Source organism: Cricetulus griseus (assembly GCF_003668045.3).
Source record: "Cricetulus griseus strain 17A/GY chromosome 1 unlocalized genomic scaffold, alternate assembly CriGri-PICRH-1.0 chr1_1, whole genome shotgun sequence".
Lineage (NCBI taxonomy): Eukaryota > Metazoa > Chordata > Mammalia > Rodentia > Cricetidae > Cricetulus > Cricetulus griseus.
Window position 1 is genome coordinate 166,882,788 of NW_023276807.1, and position 17,220 is coordinate 166,900,007.

General features: G+C 39.5%; 1 protein-coding gene across 8 annotated transcripts in view; it reads right to left on the minus strand.

Moving 5' to 3' along the window:
• Cfap20dc (CFAP20 domain containing) overlaps window positions 1-17,220 on the minus strand; it is a 289,810-nt gene that overhangs the window by 45,158 nt on the left and 227,432 nt on the right. For all 8 annotated transcript variants that reach the window (XM_035452377.1, XM_035452376.1, XM_035452375.1 and 5 more), the window contains one exon: window positions 2,588-2,791. In XM_035452377.1, coding sequence (XP_035308268.1) covers window positions 2,588-2,791 — 204 coding nt within the window. The remainder of the gene's footprint in view (window positions 1-2,587; window positions 2,792-17,220) is intronic.

The following is a 17,220-nucleotide window of genomic DNA, read 5'->3' on the forward strand; positions in this document are numbered from 1 at the left end:
CTCCCAGAGAGCCTGAAACAATATTTGTAAATTGCTCTATTTAAACTCCACACAAGCAGTAGGATGCAGATTTCATTATGGAATGCAATTTCCCATTTGTTGATAGTTCCAATATTGGAGCAAACTGAATTTGATGAAACAATAAACATATCCTATGAATACAAAAGGTAGGATTTTCAAAATTTGCTGTCTAAAAAATAGACTTTTCAATTTCTCATTTGGTTGAATAGAGGGGTTATTAAGTTCATTACTAATGGTGTTATTTTTGGCAGTGTGCATTTAGAGTAGAGTACTTGTCATGCAAGAGACTTCGGTTCTTGCCAGAACAGGACAGTGATGAGAACCTGGTATCCAGGGCAACCAAGAGTTCAGACTTCTCAGTCCATAAATAATCATTCCTCAGCTTGCCCTTTGTACTGCTGGTCTCTGAGCCACTTCCTGACAAAATAAGCTCCATCCAGAGGCCACTATTCTCTTTCTAACTGAGGTTTAAATGACTGCTGAGGAATATTCTATAGAAAGGCCTGTTTCATTTCTATCTGAAATGGACCCGTATGCTTTTCACTTTGGTGCAAGGATGCTGTATGGCCAAAGTCTTGGGGACACAGGTATTTTTCTGGGTGGTGGATACTGTCCAGCACCAAGGCCATTTGAAGAGGTCTATGTATCCATGGTCATGTCTAATGAAACCACAAATTAAGCAAGAGGAAGCTGGAGGCAGGGGAGAGGGAGATAAAAGACACTAAGTGAACACTGGTGGTGCCTTCCCCAGTGTTGTTCTCCTTGGAGTCTATTTGATTCATTTGCCATGATGAGTCACATGTTCTCTCAAGAGCACAGGAGCCTCGTTTTCCATTGGTTTTCTGTAGCACCTACTTGACAAACAACTCATACCAAAAGTTACCAAGAAGAGAGACAGACCCTCAGGGTTCTCACTGGAAGTAGAAACACTAATGGCAGCTGGAAAGACTCAGGTGACTATGAGACGAGGGAACTGCTGTAACATGGAAGGCCTACAAAGATGTTAGAGACCCGGAAAAACCAGCTTTAAGATAAAAGCAGATGGCAAAATGAGTATTTGTTAAATATATAAAATTTCTCTCCACCACATTTGAAGTTAATATTTACGTAGGTTTAAAGCATAATTTAACAATTTTGAAGATTTAACTTTTATGTGCTTGGATTTTTTTGTTTGTATGTGTACGACATATGTGTCTGGTGCCTGTGGAGGCCAGAAGAGGATATAGAATCTTCTGGAGCTGGAGTTACAGATGGCTGTGAGCCACCATATGGTTGCTAGGAACCAAACCCAGGTCCTCAAAAGAACAGTGGTCTCTCCAGCCCCTAATTTAAGTTTTTATTATGAGATCTTTTATTATTTCCAGTTGGCACCTAAGGAAGCAGGCAAGAGGTGGTCAAGAACCTATGTTGCACTGTAGAACTCAGAGCTATTCTTGTGCTATTTTAATTGGGATTACAGACAGTCTCTATGAAGAAGACTCAGCTTTTGTTTATTAAATTGTTTCAGTGGTGGATGAAATCCAGGATGTCACACATGCTTGGCAAGGACCTGACCATTGTGCTACACTCTTAACTTTATATAACTATTTATAAGCTTGAGTCAAAGATTTTATATTTCATTCTCTGCTGGGCCATGGTGAGGGTGATGGCTATACTAATGTGTTTTTAACATGTAAACACACGGGGATGTAAATCTTTGGAAAAGATATCTGTAACTCCTATCATGGCCCCTCAAATACAGAGGAGTCAGTAAACATCCAGTGACTTCTACAGAAGGTCTTCTCTGTCCTCACAAGAGAACAGTATTTAGTATGTCTACAGTCTTTTCCATTTTGTTCATCCATTTAATAAGTATTTCAATGAAAATATTAAGTCTCTTTTATGTGGCAAAAGGCTTATGTTAGGAGCAGGAATTGTCAGAACCCATTTCATTACATGATTTTATATACTGCTATGATTTGAGGATCCCTCCCCTCCAAAGTCCACATATGAGAAATTTAATTGCCTACATGAAGGAGAAGAGAGGTGAGATATTTAAGAGGTGGTTAGAGTGTGAAGACTCTGTGTCCATGAATGAATTAATCCCACTATTGTGGGAGTGAGTTCATGATAAAAAGATTCACTGAGCTCCTTTCCACTAGTCTGCTTCCCACTCCCCCCACCCATGACCATTCTCCCTGCTATCAGGGGATGATGCATAAATAATACCTTTGCCAAATGTAGGTCCTTTGACACTGGACTTTCCAGATTTTAGAACTAAATAAAATAGATATTTGTGTTTGTAAATGGCCTGGTTCTCATTTATTGTGCAGAACAAAAGAGAACTAATTCAATCAATCATCATACACACATTTCCAAGAGTGTCTAAGACAGTGTAAGACAAGACAATGGCATCCTCTATTATCTGTCCCTTCCCTAAAAGACTATCTCAGAATGAGCTCTGTAGGTTTCTCATGGTGGGTGCCTTGGTTTGGGCTCTACTTTTCCTGGAAAAAGCTGGGCTTTGTTAGAAATGGTCTTGTTCCTTTTGAAGACAAGGGAATAGATGTAAAGTTGTAGAACTCACAGGTGGCAGACAAGAGTTCCACGTAGTTGTGTCATCACTGCTGGTACTGATGCTAACATTACAGTTGTCCACTTGGGATGCACTCAGGCCATGAGGATCCCCAGTGTCTTCCAGGTCCTCATTCTGCTGCCGTCGGAGGCTTGCTAGCATCTGTAGCTCACATTCACTCATCTGGCTGGGCTGATAGTTCCTCCAGTTGTATTCCTGACCAAGAGACAGAGAGATGACAAAGAGTCACTTGCTTTCGATTTCATGGGCTACCCACAAGTGTGACTGTAGCCCTACCTGCAAGCTCTCCCCTCTGAATGAGGTTCAAAAGTTCTTCACACCTTCATGAGAGGTTGCCCTCCCTATCCAACCTAATCTTTCTGCTTGCTACCTTTGTGAAGATAGACCCTCAAAAGCATCAAACTTGCACCAGCCTTAGTTCTCCTTTCATGATAGTTCCCTCTGGCTGCCCGACTGGCTAACTGATGTCACTCTTCTTTGGAAGGCCTTTCCTGACAATGACAAATAGGGCCACCTCCTCTAAATGTGTTAGAGAATTTATAAGTCTTGACTTTTAGCATTTGTTCCAATTGTAGTTGTCTAACTAACTGCCCTTGCATCTGACTAGTTAGTCATGAGCTGAACAGGCTATTGGCCTGACTGCCTGACTCTGGCTGGAATCCCATGGTGGAGATATGCAAGTGCTTAACTGCAGGGCTCAAACTCAAAGCAGCTTTTAATTACATTAATTTATCTGTTTACTACTGATTTTTTTGGAAGAAGTGTTTCCCCATAGCCCAGGCTGGCCTAGAAGTCACAGTAATTCTCCTACTTCAACCTCTTGAGTGCTAAGGTTGCAGGTGTCAGTCACCACAGCCAACTTAAAAGGAGCTTGGGAAAGAGAAACACCCTTTTTAGACAACGGCTTATAATGTAATTGATAAATTTCAGTAGCATTGACTAGTAATACCAAATATACTCAAATTACAGATACATAGAAGATAACAAATTCAAGGTGGGAAAAGATAAGGTCTGCAATCCAGAAAGGCCTCATAGCTATAGTAAACATTTATTGATGCAGAACAGAGAGTAGATGGAATCAAGACTATTACTGTAAGTTTCCACATGCTAATACAAATATTATTTCTTCTCTAATTTTTAAAAATTACAATTTTAGGACTGACTCACCTACCCTTAGAACTGCCCCACTCCCTAGTTTCAGGTCCCAAACACTCATTCTCCCCATGCACCCGCCCCCAACTTGGGCAGATGTTCACTGCTCAGACATAGGCCACACCAATCATAAGAACAGGTTCCCACCCCTTAGATTTGGTTCCCAAAGACCCATTCTACTGCCCCCTGTATAGCCACACTGCTGTTCCCTCCATGTCCGTGCCTCCTGCCTCAACTCAGGGAGACTTCTGCTGCCTAGGAGCAGGCCATGGAAGTCAGAACACCTGCCCAGGAGCAGACCATGGCAATCAGAACACCTGCCCAGGAGCAGACCAGGGCAATCAGAACACCTGTCCAGGAGCAGGCCATGGCAGTCAGAGCACCTTCCCAGGAGCAGGCCATGGCAGTCAGAGCACCTGCCCAGGAGCAGGCCATGGCAGTCAGAGCACCTGCCCAGGAGCAGGGCATGGCAGTCAGAAGAAGAGATGCACAACAAGCAAGTCAGAAAAACACATAGGTGATCTCAAGCAGAGACTCCCTTCTGTATCAGAGATCTCATTGGCCTCCAGAACCACAGATAGGTGGCCAGTCCATGGACTTTCTCCACTCACTCAGTGGCCTCAATCCTCACTCCCTTCCTCCACACCATATCCCACTCCCCAATTTGAGCAGAGACTCCTTGTTGTGCCAAAGGGCAAGCTAACCTCTCTGCCAGAAGTCCAGCCCCAACTTGGACAGAGACTTCCTATTGGATCAGCGGTCATGTCAGCTCACAGAAACCCAGGTCACAAAGACCAGAAGATCAAAGAGAAAACAGAAACTAAGGAACAAAGCATCCATTCACCATAGACAAACTAGAAATCAGCCCATATACCTATAATCATTCCAAACCCAGATGCCTAACCACCAGTATAAGAACACAATCAGTAACAAAAAGGGCACTATGGCACCACCAGAGTCCAGATATCCTATGCCAGCAGGACCTGAATATTTCAATGCAGCTGAAGCACAAAAAAAATGACTTTAAAATCAACTTCTTGAAGACAATAGCTGTCCTTAAAGAGGAACTGAAAAATTTACTTAAAGAAATTAAAGAAAATTAATCCCTCAAAGAATACCAAGAAAGCAAAGAAAAGACAAACAGTTGAAGGAGACTGTTCAAGACCTGAAAATGGAAATAGAAGCAATAAAGAAAACAAAAACTAAGGGAATTATGGAAATGGAAAATCTAGGTACATGAACAGGAACTACAGACAAAAGCATCACCAACAGAGTACAAGAGATGGAAGAGAGAATCCCAGGCATTGAAGATACGGTAGAAGAAATAGATTCATCAATCAAAGAAAAACTAAATCTAAAACATTTCTAACACAAAATATCAAGGAAATGTGGGACACTATGAAAAGACCAAATCTAAGAATAATAGGAATAGAAGAAGAAGAATCTCAGCTCAAAGGTGCAGAAAATATTTTTAACAAAGTCATAGAAAACTATTTTCCTCGCCCAAAGAAGGAAATGCCTATAAACGTTAAAAAAAGCATACAGAACACCAAAATAGATTGGACCAAAAAAGAAAGTGCCCTTGCCACACAATAATCAAAACACTAAATATACAGAACTGTAGGGGAGTCTTGCCTGAGAACCTGTAACAACACAGGGCCCTTTGAGCTGTGTAAGTATCTGCCTGAATGCCAGTTGTCAGGGGGTGGGGTCAGCATAATGTATGAATCCTTATACAGAACAAAGAAAGAATATTAAAAGCTGTAAGGGAAAAAGACCAAGCAACATGCAAAGGTGGACTTACTAGAATTATATCTGACTTCTCAATGGAGACTATTAACAGCCAGAAGGGCCTGCTGGACATATATCCTGCAGACTCTAAGAGACCACAGATGCCAGGCCAGACTACTATACCCAGCAACACTCAATTACCATAAATGGAGAAAATAAGGTATTTCATGACAAAATCAAATTTAAACAGTATCTACCCATAACTCCAGACCTACAGAAGGTGCTTGAAGGAAAATTCCAACCCAATTTAACTACACCCATAAAAACAAGGCAATAAATAATCTCACACCAACAAAACTGAAATATGGGAAATTCATTCTCTCTCTTTCCCTCTCCTCCCCTCTCTCTGTCTCTCTCTTCCTGCCTCTCTCTCTCACCCACACACTCCTCTACCACCACCACCATCACCAATAAAATAACAGGAATTAACAATCATTGGTCATTAGTATCTCTCAAAATCAATGGACTCAATTGACCAATAAAAAGACAGACTACCCAGCACTCGGGAGGCAGAGGCAGGTGGATCTCTGTGAGTTCAAGGCCAGCCTGGTCTCCAGAGCGAGTGCCAGGATAGGCTTCAGAGAAACCTTGTCTCAAAAAGAGACAGACTAACAGAATGGATACAAAAACAGGATCCATCCATCTGTGGCATACAAGAAACACACCTCAACATCAAAGATAGACATTACCTCAGAGTAAAGGGTTGGAAAAAGATTTTCCAAGTAAATTGACCCAAGAAGTAAGATAGTGTAGCTATTCTAATATCTAACAAAATAGACCTCCAATCAAAATTAATAAAGATAGGGAGGACATTTCATACTCATCAAAGGAAAAATACACGAAGATGACATTCCAATTCTCATCATCTATGTCCCAAACACAAGGGCACCCATATTTGTAAAACAAATATCACTACAGCTTAAATCACATATTGAATGTCATACATTAATAATGGGAGACCTCAATAAACCACTCTCACCAATGGACAGGTTATCCAGAAAAAACGAAATCAAGAAATACTGGTGTTAACAGACATTATGAATCAAATGGATCTAACAGGTATCTACAGAACATTTCACCCAAACTCAAAAGAATATACCTTCTTCTCAGCAATCACATACCTGATCACAAAGTGTTAAAGAATATTCCTTTACACGGTGTGAACACATCACTGTGATTGGCTTAATAAAGAGCTGAATGGCTAACAGTTAAGCAGGAAGAGGTTAGACAGGACTTCTGGGGACAGAGAGGTCCCAGGGAAGAAGAAACGTGGGGTTGCCAGCTGAACTCAGACAAGACAAGCAGGAGGAGAGGTAAAAGCCATGAGTCATGTGGCAATACACAGATGAACAGAAATGGGTTAATTTAAGTCATAAGAGCTAGTGGGAAAAGGCTAAGCTATAGCTGAGCTTTCATAATTAAGAAGTCCCCTTGTTATTTTTAGTGAGTTGGTGGTCAAAGAGAAATCCAGCTACATAAAGCAAATCTAAATAGATACAAGCAAATTGAAATAACCCCTTATATTCTATCAGCCACCATGGATTAAAGCTGGATTTCAATAATGAAAACAACAGAAAGCCTACAAACTCATGGAGAATGAACAACTTCCTATTGAATGACTCCTGGGTAAAGGGATTAATTAAAGTCTTCCTAAAATCCAATGAAAAATGAATGCACAAAACTACATTTTTATGTTTGTGTGGGCACACATGCGTGCGTGTACATTAAGTATGTGTGGAAGTCAGAGGACAACTAGCAAGAATTAGTTCTCTCCTTCCACAGGGTCATGGTGATTGAACTCAGGCTGTCAGTCTTGGCAGCAAGACTGCTGGGACATTTTATAAATCTTGCACAGGACAGGAATTAGTATATGAAAGCTTGAACATATTGCCTTTCCTTTTGGCTTAAACCATGGCTAATCTTGGCATTTCATATGAGGAATGTACTTTGCACTCAGGTCTAATACATAACTTAAAAGTAATTTTGAAGTTTCCTGGAATATCTGGAGACACTGATTATAGACAAAAGGACTTCCCATGACACATGGCAACTTTCAGATCTTACCATTGAACCTTCCTTCCTTAGCTGACCCCTTGAGTTAGCTTGATGAAAAAATGTAATTCAGAAAACAATTCTTAGAGTTTCTAATACACCAAATGCTTTCTAATAAGATATTGCCATCTCTCTAATTTGAGTTTTTAAAATATTGCTATTTGATAATAAGATGAGAGGATTTTTGGTGTCTTGTTGGGGAACCTCAATTAAATATTTATGGCTCCAGAAGCCTAGTACCACAAGAACCCTCTCCCTCTCTGTATAATTACTTTTAAAAGTATCATGTAGCCAGAACCTGGAAGCAACCTACATGCTCCTCAACTGAAGAATGGATAGAGAAAATGTAGTACATTTACACAATGGAGTACTACTCAGCGGAAAAAAGCAATGGAACCTTGAAATTCGAAGGCAAATGGATGGAACTAGAAGAAACCATCCTGAGTGAGGTAACCCAGTCACAAAAAAGACAAACATGGTATGTACTCACTCATATATGAATTTTAGACATAGAGCAAAGGATTACCAGCCAACGATCCTTTTCACCAAAGAAACTAGGAAGCAAGAAGGACTCTAAGAGAAAAATGCATGGACCCTGGAGAATGGGAAGGGGCAGGATCGCAAGAGCTAACTGGAAGCATGAGGGTAGGGGAGAGGGAGCTGGCAGAATGAGAGGGGGAGAAGAGGAGGGGAGAGGAAGAAAAGGAGGAACAGAAAGGTTGAGTCGGGGGAAGAATAGAGGAGAGCAGGATGAGAGATACCATAATAGAGGGAGCCATTATAGATCCGAGGAGAGATCTGGCACTAGGGGGATTTCCAGAGATTACAAGGATGACACCAACTGACAATCTAGGCAATGGTGGAGAGGCTACCCTAAATGCCCTGCCACTATAATAAGACTGATGACTGCCTTATATGCCATCCTAGAGCCCTCATCCAGTAGCTGATGGAAACAGAGGCAGATACCCACAGCTATACACTCTACCTAACTCTGGAACCCAGTTGCAGAGAGGGAGGACTGAAGAACAAAGGGGTCGGTACCAGGCTGGTGAAACCCACAAAAACAGCTGATCTGAACAAGGGAGAGCACATGGACCACAGACTGCTCTCTGGGAGGCCATCAGGGACTGATCCAGACCCCTGAACGTGGATGTCAATGAGGAGGCCACAGCACTCTATGGGGCTCCTGCCAGTGGATCAGTATTTATTCCCGATGTGAGAAGTGACTTTGAGAGCCCATCCCACATGAAGAGATGCTCTCTCAGCCTGTACACATGGGGGAGGGCCTAGGCTCTGCCCAGAATGATATGACAGACTTTGGGGAACCCCCATGGAGGGCCTTACCCTTCTTGGGGAGAAGAGAGGGCATGAGGTGGGGAGCTGGTGGGGGGTTGGGAAGAGAGAAGGGATTGACATGTGAATCAAGCTTGTTTCTAATTTGAACTAATAAAAAAAGAAAAATATCATGTAAATGCTTTGTATGTACTTTGCTATGTATATACTTGGTCACATTAAGAACTCATATTATAGTTTTCTTATTGCTTTACAAAACATCTTTACATACTGATGGCAGTATCTCTATGCCATCATAAGGAAGTAAGATACTTCCTTAGTCATACTCATTATCTTGCTTTTCATTTCACCCTCAGATACAGAACTCTCTCATGTTAAAACTACATAAATTTGCCACTTCAACAACACTGACTTTTCATGACACATGTATTACATTACTTTCTCCTGTTTACTGCTCTTCTTCCTCCTCTCATAGTCCCCTTTCATCTTCTCACCCCACACCTAAGTCTGTATATAAGAGTGTACATGTAGTACTTGTCTTTCTGTCTGAATTATTTTGCTTAACATAATGATCTCCAGTTTCACCCATTTCTTTGGAAATGTTATGGTTTCATTTACCTTTTCTTAAGGCTGAATAAAATTTTATTGTGTGTAAAACATTTCTTTACCAATTCATCTTTGATGGATGCCTAAACTTTTGTGAACATAGTAGCAATAGACAGGCATGTATACGTATCTTTGTATGTTTACTGAGAATCTTCTGGATATTTACCCAGGATTACACCCTAGACCCACAGTAGATTTTAGTTTTAAAAGGAATTTTCCTTCTAATTCCACAGTGGCCTGACTGGCTTACACTCCTGCCAGCAGTGTGTAAGGGTCATTGCAAATTTTCTTGATGATAGCCATTCTGACAGGGTAAAATGGATTCTCAAAGCAGTTTTAATCTGCAGTTTCCTGATGGCTAAAGATAACAAAAATCCTTTCAGATATTTATTGATGATTTGTGCTTCTTGTTTTGAGAACCATCTGCTCAGTTCCTCTGCTCACTCACTGAATGGATTTGTTTCTTTTTCTGGGGTTTAAATTTTTGTAATTCTTTGTATCATTTAAATGTTAAACTCCTGACTGATGTGCAGTTGGCAACTACATTTCCTCCATTCTGTAGGCCTTCTCTTCACTCTGCAGAACAGTTTCTTTGTTGCTTCTCATCTTTCTAAGCCTCAATGTACATCATTAGACTATTTACTTGAGATTGCTCAGATTTTTTAATGTAACAGCTATAAACTTTCCTCTTAGAACTGATTACTGATTCTGGCCCCCACAGAGTGCAGAGAGTCCAGAAGTGAGCTGATTCTGCCCCTAACTTGGGTCCAACTTCTGCCTGCCTGCCCTGGCAAATCCCGCCCCGGGGATCTGCAGGCAGACAGAATTGGTCCCTGAGGACCCTGGGATCCTGTCCCTGCTGAGAAATCTGGGCCATTCTGGCCACCACAGAGTGCAGAGAGTGCAGAGGTGAGCTGATTTGGCCCCTAACTTGGGCCCAACTTCCATCTGCCCACCCTGGCAAACCCTGCCCAGGAATCTTTGACAGGACGACTCGACCCCTGAGGACCAAGTAACCCAGAGTCTGTTGACATCTCTGTGCCAGTGCTGCTCTCACCCACCTGTCGAGCGAGTGCCTCAGAGCTGCCTGCACCCAACTTGAAACCCATCAGAGTATCGAAGTCATTTGCACACACCTGAAGAGAACACCGGACCCATACACACCAGGAAAGGAAGTGACACCAACTGTACCCACTGGAACAAGAGATGGGAAGACGACAATATAAGAACACATCCAACAACAGGAAAACCAGTATGACACCACCAGAGCCTAGGGACTCTACACCAACAAGACATGAACATCCCAGCACAGAAGAAGCAGAAGAGAGCAACCTTAAAAACAACTTCATGGAAATGATAGACAATCTAAGAGAGAGAATCAGAAAATCCTTCAGAGAAATGGAAGAAAAGACAAACCAAGATGCAAGAAATAAGGAAAGCCAAAAAAGCCAAGAAAATACAATTAAACAGCTGAATGAAACAGTTAAGGACCTGAAAACTGAATTAGAGACAATAAAGAAAACACAAACTGAGGGAATTCTGGAAGTGGAAAATCTTAGTAAACAATCAGGAACCACAGATGCAAGCATAACCAATAGAATACAGGAGATGGAAGACAGAATCTCAGATGCTGAAGACAAACTAGAGGAAATAAACTCATCAAGCAAAGAAAATCTGAAGTCTAACAAATCCATAACACAAAATATTCAGGAAATTTGGGACACCGTGAAAAGACCAAACCAAAGGATAATAGGTATAGAAGAAGGTGAAGAAACCCAACTCAAAGTTGCAGAAAACATATTCAACAAAATCATAGAAGAAGACTTTCCCAACCTAAAGAAAGACATGCCAATGAAAGTACAAGAAGCCTACAGAACGCCAAATAGAGTGGACCACAAAAGAAAGTCCCCTCGTCACATAATAATTAAAACACCAAAGTACAGAATAAAGAAAAAATATTAAGAGCAGCAAGGGAAAAAGGCCAAGTAACATATAAAGGCAAACCTATCAGAATTACACCAGACTTCTCCATGGAAACTCTGAAAGCTAGAAGGACCTGGATAGATATTCTACCAACTCTGAGAGAACATGGATGCCAACCCAGACTACTATACCCAGCAAAGCTTTCAATCACTAAACGGAGAAAACAAGATATTCCATGACAAAACCAGATTTAAACAATATGTAACCACTAATCCAGCCCTATAGAAAGTACTGGAAGGAAAACTCTAACCTAAGGAAATTAACTACACTCGCATAAACATAGGCAATAGATAATCCCACTCTACAAGAACACAAAATATAAGGCAGGGTAAATCCACATACAATACTAGTACCAACAATAAACCAAAAACAAACAAGAATAAACACTCAATGGAACTTAATTTCCCTCAATATTAATTGTCTTAACTCGCCTATAAAAAGACACAGGCTAACAGATTGGATACGAAGACAGAATCCATCCTTCTGCTGCATACAAGAAACACACCTCGAATTCAAAGACAGACATTACCTCAGACTAAAGGGTTGGGATAAGATACTCCAATCAAATGGACCCAAGAAAAGAGTTGGGGTAGCTATCCTTGTATCTAACAAGATAAACTTCAAACTAAAATCAATCAAAAGAGATGAAGAAGGTCATTTCATATTCATCACAGGAAAAATCCATCAGGAAGAAGTCTCAATTCTAAACATCTATGCCCCAAATACAAAGGCACCAACATTCGTAAAAGAAACATTATTAAAACTCAAATCACAAATAAGGCCTCACACAGTTATAGTGGGAGACTTCAACACCCCACTCTCACCACTGGACAGGACCACAGACAGAAACTTAACAAAGAGACAAAGGAACTAACAGAAGTTATGACCCAATTGGGATTAACAGACATTTATAGAACTTTCTATCCAAACACAAAAGAATATACTTTCTTTTCAGCATCACATGGAACCTACTCAAAAATTGACCACATTCTCAGCAACATAGCAAACCTCAACAGGTACAAAAAATTGGAATAATCCCCTGTGTCTTATCAGACCACCATGCTTTAAAGATAGAAATCAAAAACAAATCAAAGTGCAAAAAACCTACCAACTCATGGAACTTGAACAACATACATTTGCAACATTCCTGGGTCAAGGAAGAAATAAAGAAATTAAAGACTTCCTAGAATTCAATGAAAATGTTGACACAACATACCCAAACTTATGGGACACTTTGAAAGCAGTACTAAGAGGCAAGTTCATAGCTCTAAGTGCTCCCATGAAGAAACTAGAGAATAACCACACCAGAGACCTGACATCACAGCTGAAAGCTCTAGAAAAAAATGGAAGCAAATTCACCCCGGCAGACGCCAGGAAATAATCAAACTGAGGGCAGAAATCAATAAAGTCGAAACAAAGAAAAAATTCAAAGAATCAATATAACAAAGAGTTGGTTCTTTGAGAAAATTAACAAAATAGACAATCCATTATCCAAATTAACCAAAAGGCAAAGAGAGATCATGCAAATTAACAAAATCAGAAATGAAAAGGGGACATAACAACGGACACTGAAGAAATCCAGAGAATCTTCAGGTCATACTGTGAAAACCTGTACTCCACAAAATTGGAATTTAAAGGAAATGAACATTTATGGACAGTTATCACTTACCAAAATTGAGTCAAGAACTGATAAACAACTTAAACAGACCTATAACCTCTAAGGAAATAGAAGCAGTCATCAAAAGTCTCCCAACCAAAAAAAGCCAGGGGCCAGATGGATTCACTGCAGAATTCTACCAGAAATTCAAAGAAGTGCTAATACTAATACTCCTCAAATTGTTCCACAAAATAGAAGCAGAAGGGACATTGCCAAACTCCTTTTACGAGGCTACAATAACCTTGATACTCAGGCCACACAAAGACACAACTAAGAAAGAGAACTACAGACCAATATCCTTCATGAACATTGATGCAAAAATTCTCAATAAAATCCTAGCAAATCAAATACAAGATCATATCAGAAAATCATCCACCATGATCAAGCAGCTTCATCTTAGGGATGCAAGGATGGTTCAACATATGAAAATCCATCAATGTAATTTACCATATAAACAGACTGAGAAAAAAAAAACCCACATGATCATTTCACTAGATGCCGAAAAAGCCTTTGACAAAATCCAACACCCCTTCATGATAAAGGTCTTGGAGAAATCAGGGATAACAGGAACATACCTCAACATAATAAAAACAATACACAAGCAAGCCAACAGCCAACATCAAATTAAATGGAGAGAAACTTGATCCAATTCCTCTAAAATCGGGGACAAGACAAGGCTGTCCACTCTCTCCATACCTCTTTAATGTTGTCCTTGAAGTCCTAGCTAGAGCAATAAGACAACAAAAGGAGATCAAGGGAATACAAATTGGAAAGGAAGAAGTCAAACTCTCACTATTTGCAGACAATATGATAGTCTACATTAGTGACCCAAAAAACTCTACCAGGGAACTCCTACAGCTGATAAACACCTTCAGCAAAGTGGCAGGATACAAGATTAACTCAAAAAAATCCCTAGCCCTACTATACACCAATGACACATTGGTGGAGAAAGAAATCAGAGAAACATCACCCTTGACAATTGCCACAAACAACATAAAATACTTTGGGGTAACACTAACCAAAAATGTGAAAGACCTGTACCATAAAAATTTTGAGTCTCTAAAGAAAGAAATTAAAGAAGATACCAGAAAATGGAAAGATCTCCCAAGCTCTTGGATAGGTAGGATCAACATAGTAAAAATCGTAATCTTGCCAAAAGCAATCTACAGATTCAATGCAATCTCCATCAAAATCCCAACACAATTCTTCACAGACCTTGAAAGAACAATTCTCAACTTTATATGGAGAAACAAAAGACCCAGGATAGCCAAAACATCCCTATACAATAAAGGAACTTCTGGAGGCATCACCATCCCTGACTTCAAGCTCTATTACAGAGCTATAGTCCTGAAAACAGCTTGGTATTGGCATAAAAATAGACTGGTAGACCAATGAAATAGAATTGAAAACCCTGATATTACCAACACACCTATGAACACCTGATTTTTGACAAACGATCCAAATTTATATGATAGAACAAAGAGAATATCTTCAATAAATGGTGCTGGCATAACTGGTTGCAGACATGTAGAAGACTGCAGTTAGACTCAAGCCTATCACAAAACTTAAGTCAAAATGGATCAAAGATCTCAACATAAATCCAGCTACACTGAACCTATTAGAAGACAAAGTGGGAAATACCCTTGAATTAATTGGTACAGGAGACTGCTTCCTGAACATGATACCAGTAGCACAGACACTGAGGTCAACAATTGATAAATGGGACCTCCTGAAACTGAGAAGCTTCTGTAAGGCATAGGACACAGTCAGCAAGACAAAATGGCAGCCCACAGACTGGGAAAAGATATTCACCAACCCCAGATCTGACAGAGGGCTGATCTCCAAAATATACAAAGAAGTCAAGAAACTAGTCCCCTAAACACCAAACAATCCAATTAAAAAGTGGGGTACATAACTAAATATACAATTCTCAATAGAGGAATCTAAAATGGCTGAAAGACACATGAGAAAGTGTTCAACATCCTTAGCCATCAGGGAAATGCAAATCCAAACAACTCTGAGATACCATCTTACTCCTGTCAGAATGGCTAAAATAAAAAATACCAATGACAGCTTATGCTGGAGAGGATGTGGAGAAAGAGGAACACTCCTCCACTGCTGGTGGGAGTGCCAACTTGTACAGCCACTTTGGAAATCAGTATGGTGACTCCTCAAGAAAATGGGAAGCAGTCTACCACAAGATCCAGCAATTCCACTCCTAGGCATATACCCAAAAGAAGCACATTCATATAACAAGGACGTATGTTCAACCATGTTCATAGCAGCATTATTTGTAATAACCAGAAACTGGAAGCAGCCTAGATGCCCCTCAACCAAAGAATGGATAGAGAAAATGTGGTACATTTACACAATGGAGTACTACTCAGCAGAAAAAAAAAAAAACAATGGCATCTTGAAATTTGCAGAAAAATGGATGGAACTCCAAGAAACCATTCTGAGGGAGGTAACCCAATCACAAAAAGACAAACATGATATGTACTCACTCATATGTGGATCTGCTTTATGATACATAGTAGTGACCATGCTTTATCAGAGCTGTTTTTAATGATGTTGCTCAGAATGGTTTCCTCCCAGATGATGACTGAGAAACTAATTAAAAAAAATGGAGCCAAGTACCACAAGAGTAACAGAACTGTGCTGTTTTCTGGGATTTTTTTTTTTTTATTTTTTTGTTGTTTGTTTGTTTGTTTGTTTGTTTTTTATTTTTTTGTGTTTTTTAAATGGAGTGTGCTGGATGTCTTACTTTTTTTGTTGTTTGTTTGTTTGTTTGTTTTTTATTTTTTTGTGTTTTTTAAATGGAGTGTGCTGGATGTCTTACTTTTTTTGTTGTTTGTTTGTTTGTTTTTTTTTTGTGTTTTTTAAATGGAGTGTGCTGGATGTCTCTACAATTTTGTTCAAATGACTGCAGAAGCTGGAAAAGCTGTTGCTGTTATTGATATAACATATTTCCATTATTGCTCTCTATCTATCTATCTATCTATCTATCTATCTATCTATCTATCTATCTACACTTTAAGTGTCCTCAAAACAAAAATGATGAACATGCCATTGTGAACATACTGTATTGTGTATCATAATTGTGCATGACTTTATTTATGAGCTAAATAAATGAATGGAGAAAAAAGAACTGATTGCTTACATTGCAAGGATACTGGTAGTTGTGCTTAATTTTCATTACAATTTCATTTTAAGAACTTAAAAACTCCCACTTCAGTGACTCACTAGGTTATTCAAGAGTTCACCAGTCTGTCTCCAAGTCTTTGTATAGTTTCTCTTGTTACTGAGTTCTAATTTTATCCTACTATTATCTGATAAATTGTAAGGAATCATTTTAATTCTTATGAATTTGCTTGGATGTGGTCTATTTTAGACAAATTTCATGGGCTTCTGAGAAGAGTGCATTTTCTATATATATATTAGGTCCATTTTATCTATGGTATAGTCCATATGAAGTTCTTTTGTTGAGTTTTAGTTTTCATCACCTATTTAAAGATGAGAGTTATCCACTATTACTGGATCTTCACATAGCTCACCTTTTATTCCTATTACTATTTGTTTTATGAAGTTAAGAAGTCCCAAATTTGGCGTCTGAATATTTATAGTTATTATGTATTCATGATGGATTATTTCTGTGGTTAGAATGTAGGAGCATTAATGAGTATTTAAGAAGCTTTGGGAGAAAACATTATACAAGGAACAACATCTATATTCCAATGAAAAACCACTAAAAAGGTAATATTTCAAAGTCAAAGTAGTAGTCAAGGTCATAATAAAATATGGCAATGTGATCAGCATCATTGTCAGGAGATAATATGCAACTCAGAATACAGTGGCATTTCCCTCACTTGCACTGGTTACATGAAAAAAGAAACCTTTCATAGATTGCTGGGTTGTTATATAAAATGGAGAAGCTAGTCTGGAAAAATAAAAGCTTGTAGTTTCTCAAAATGCTTAGCATAGAGTATTTATTAGATACAATGGGAACTGAAAATCTTATATACACACCACACACACACACACACACACACACAGCAAGCACACAGATAAATCCAAAATGGTCTACACAATT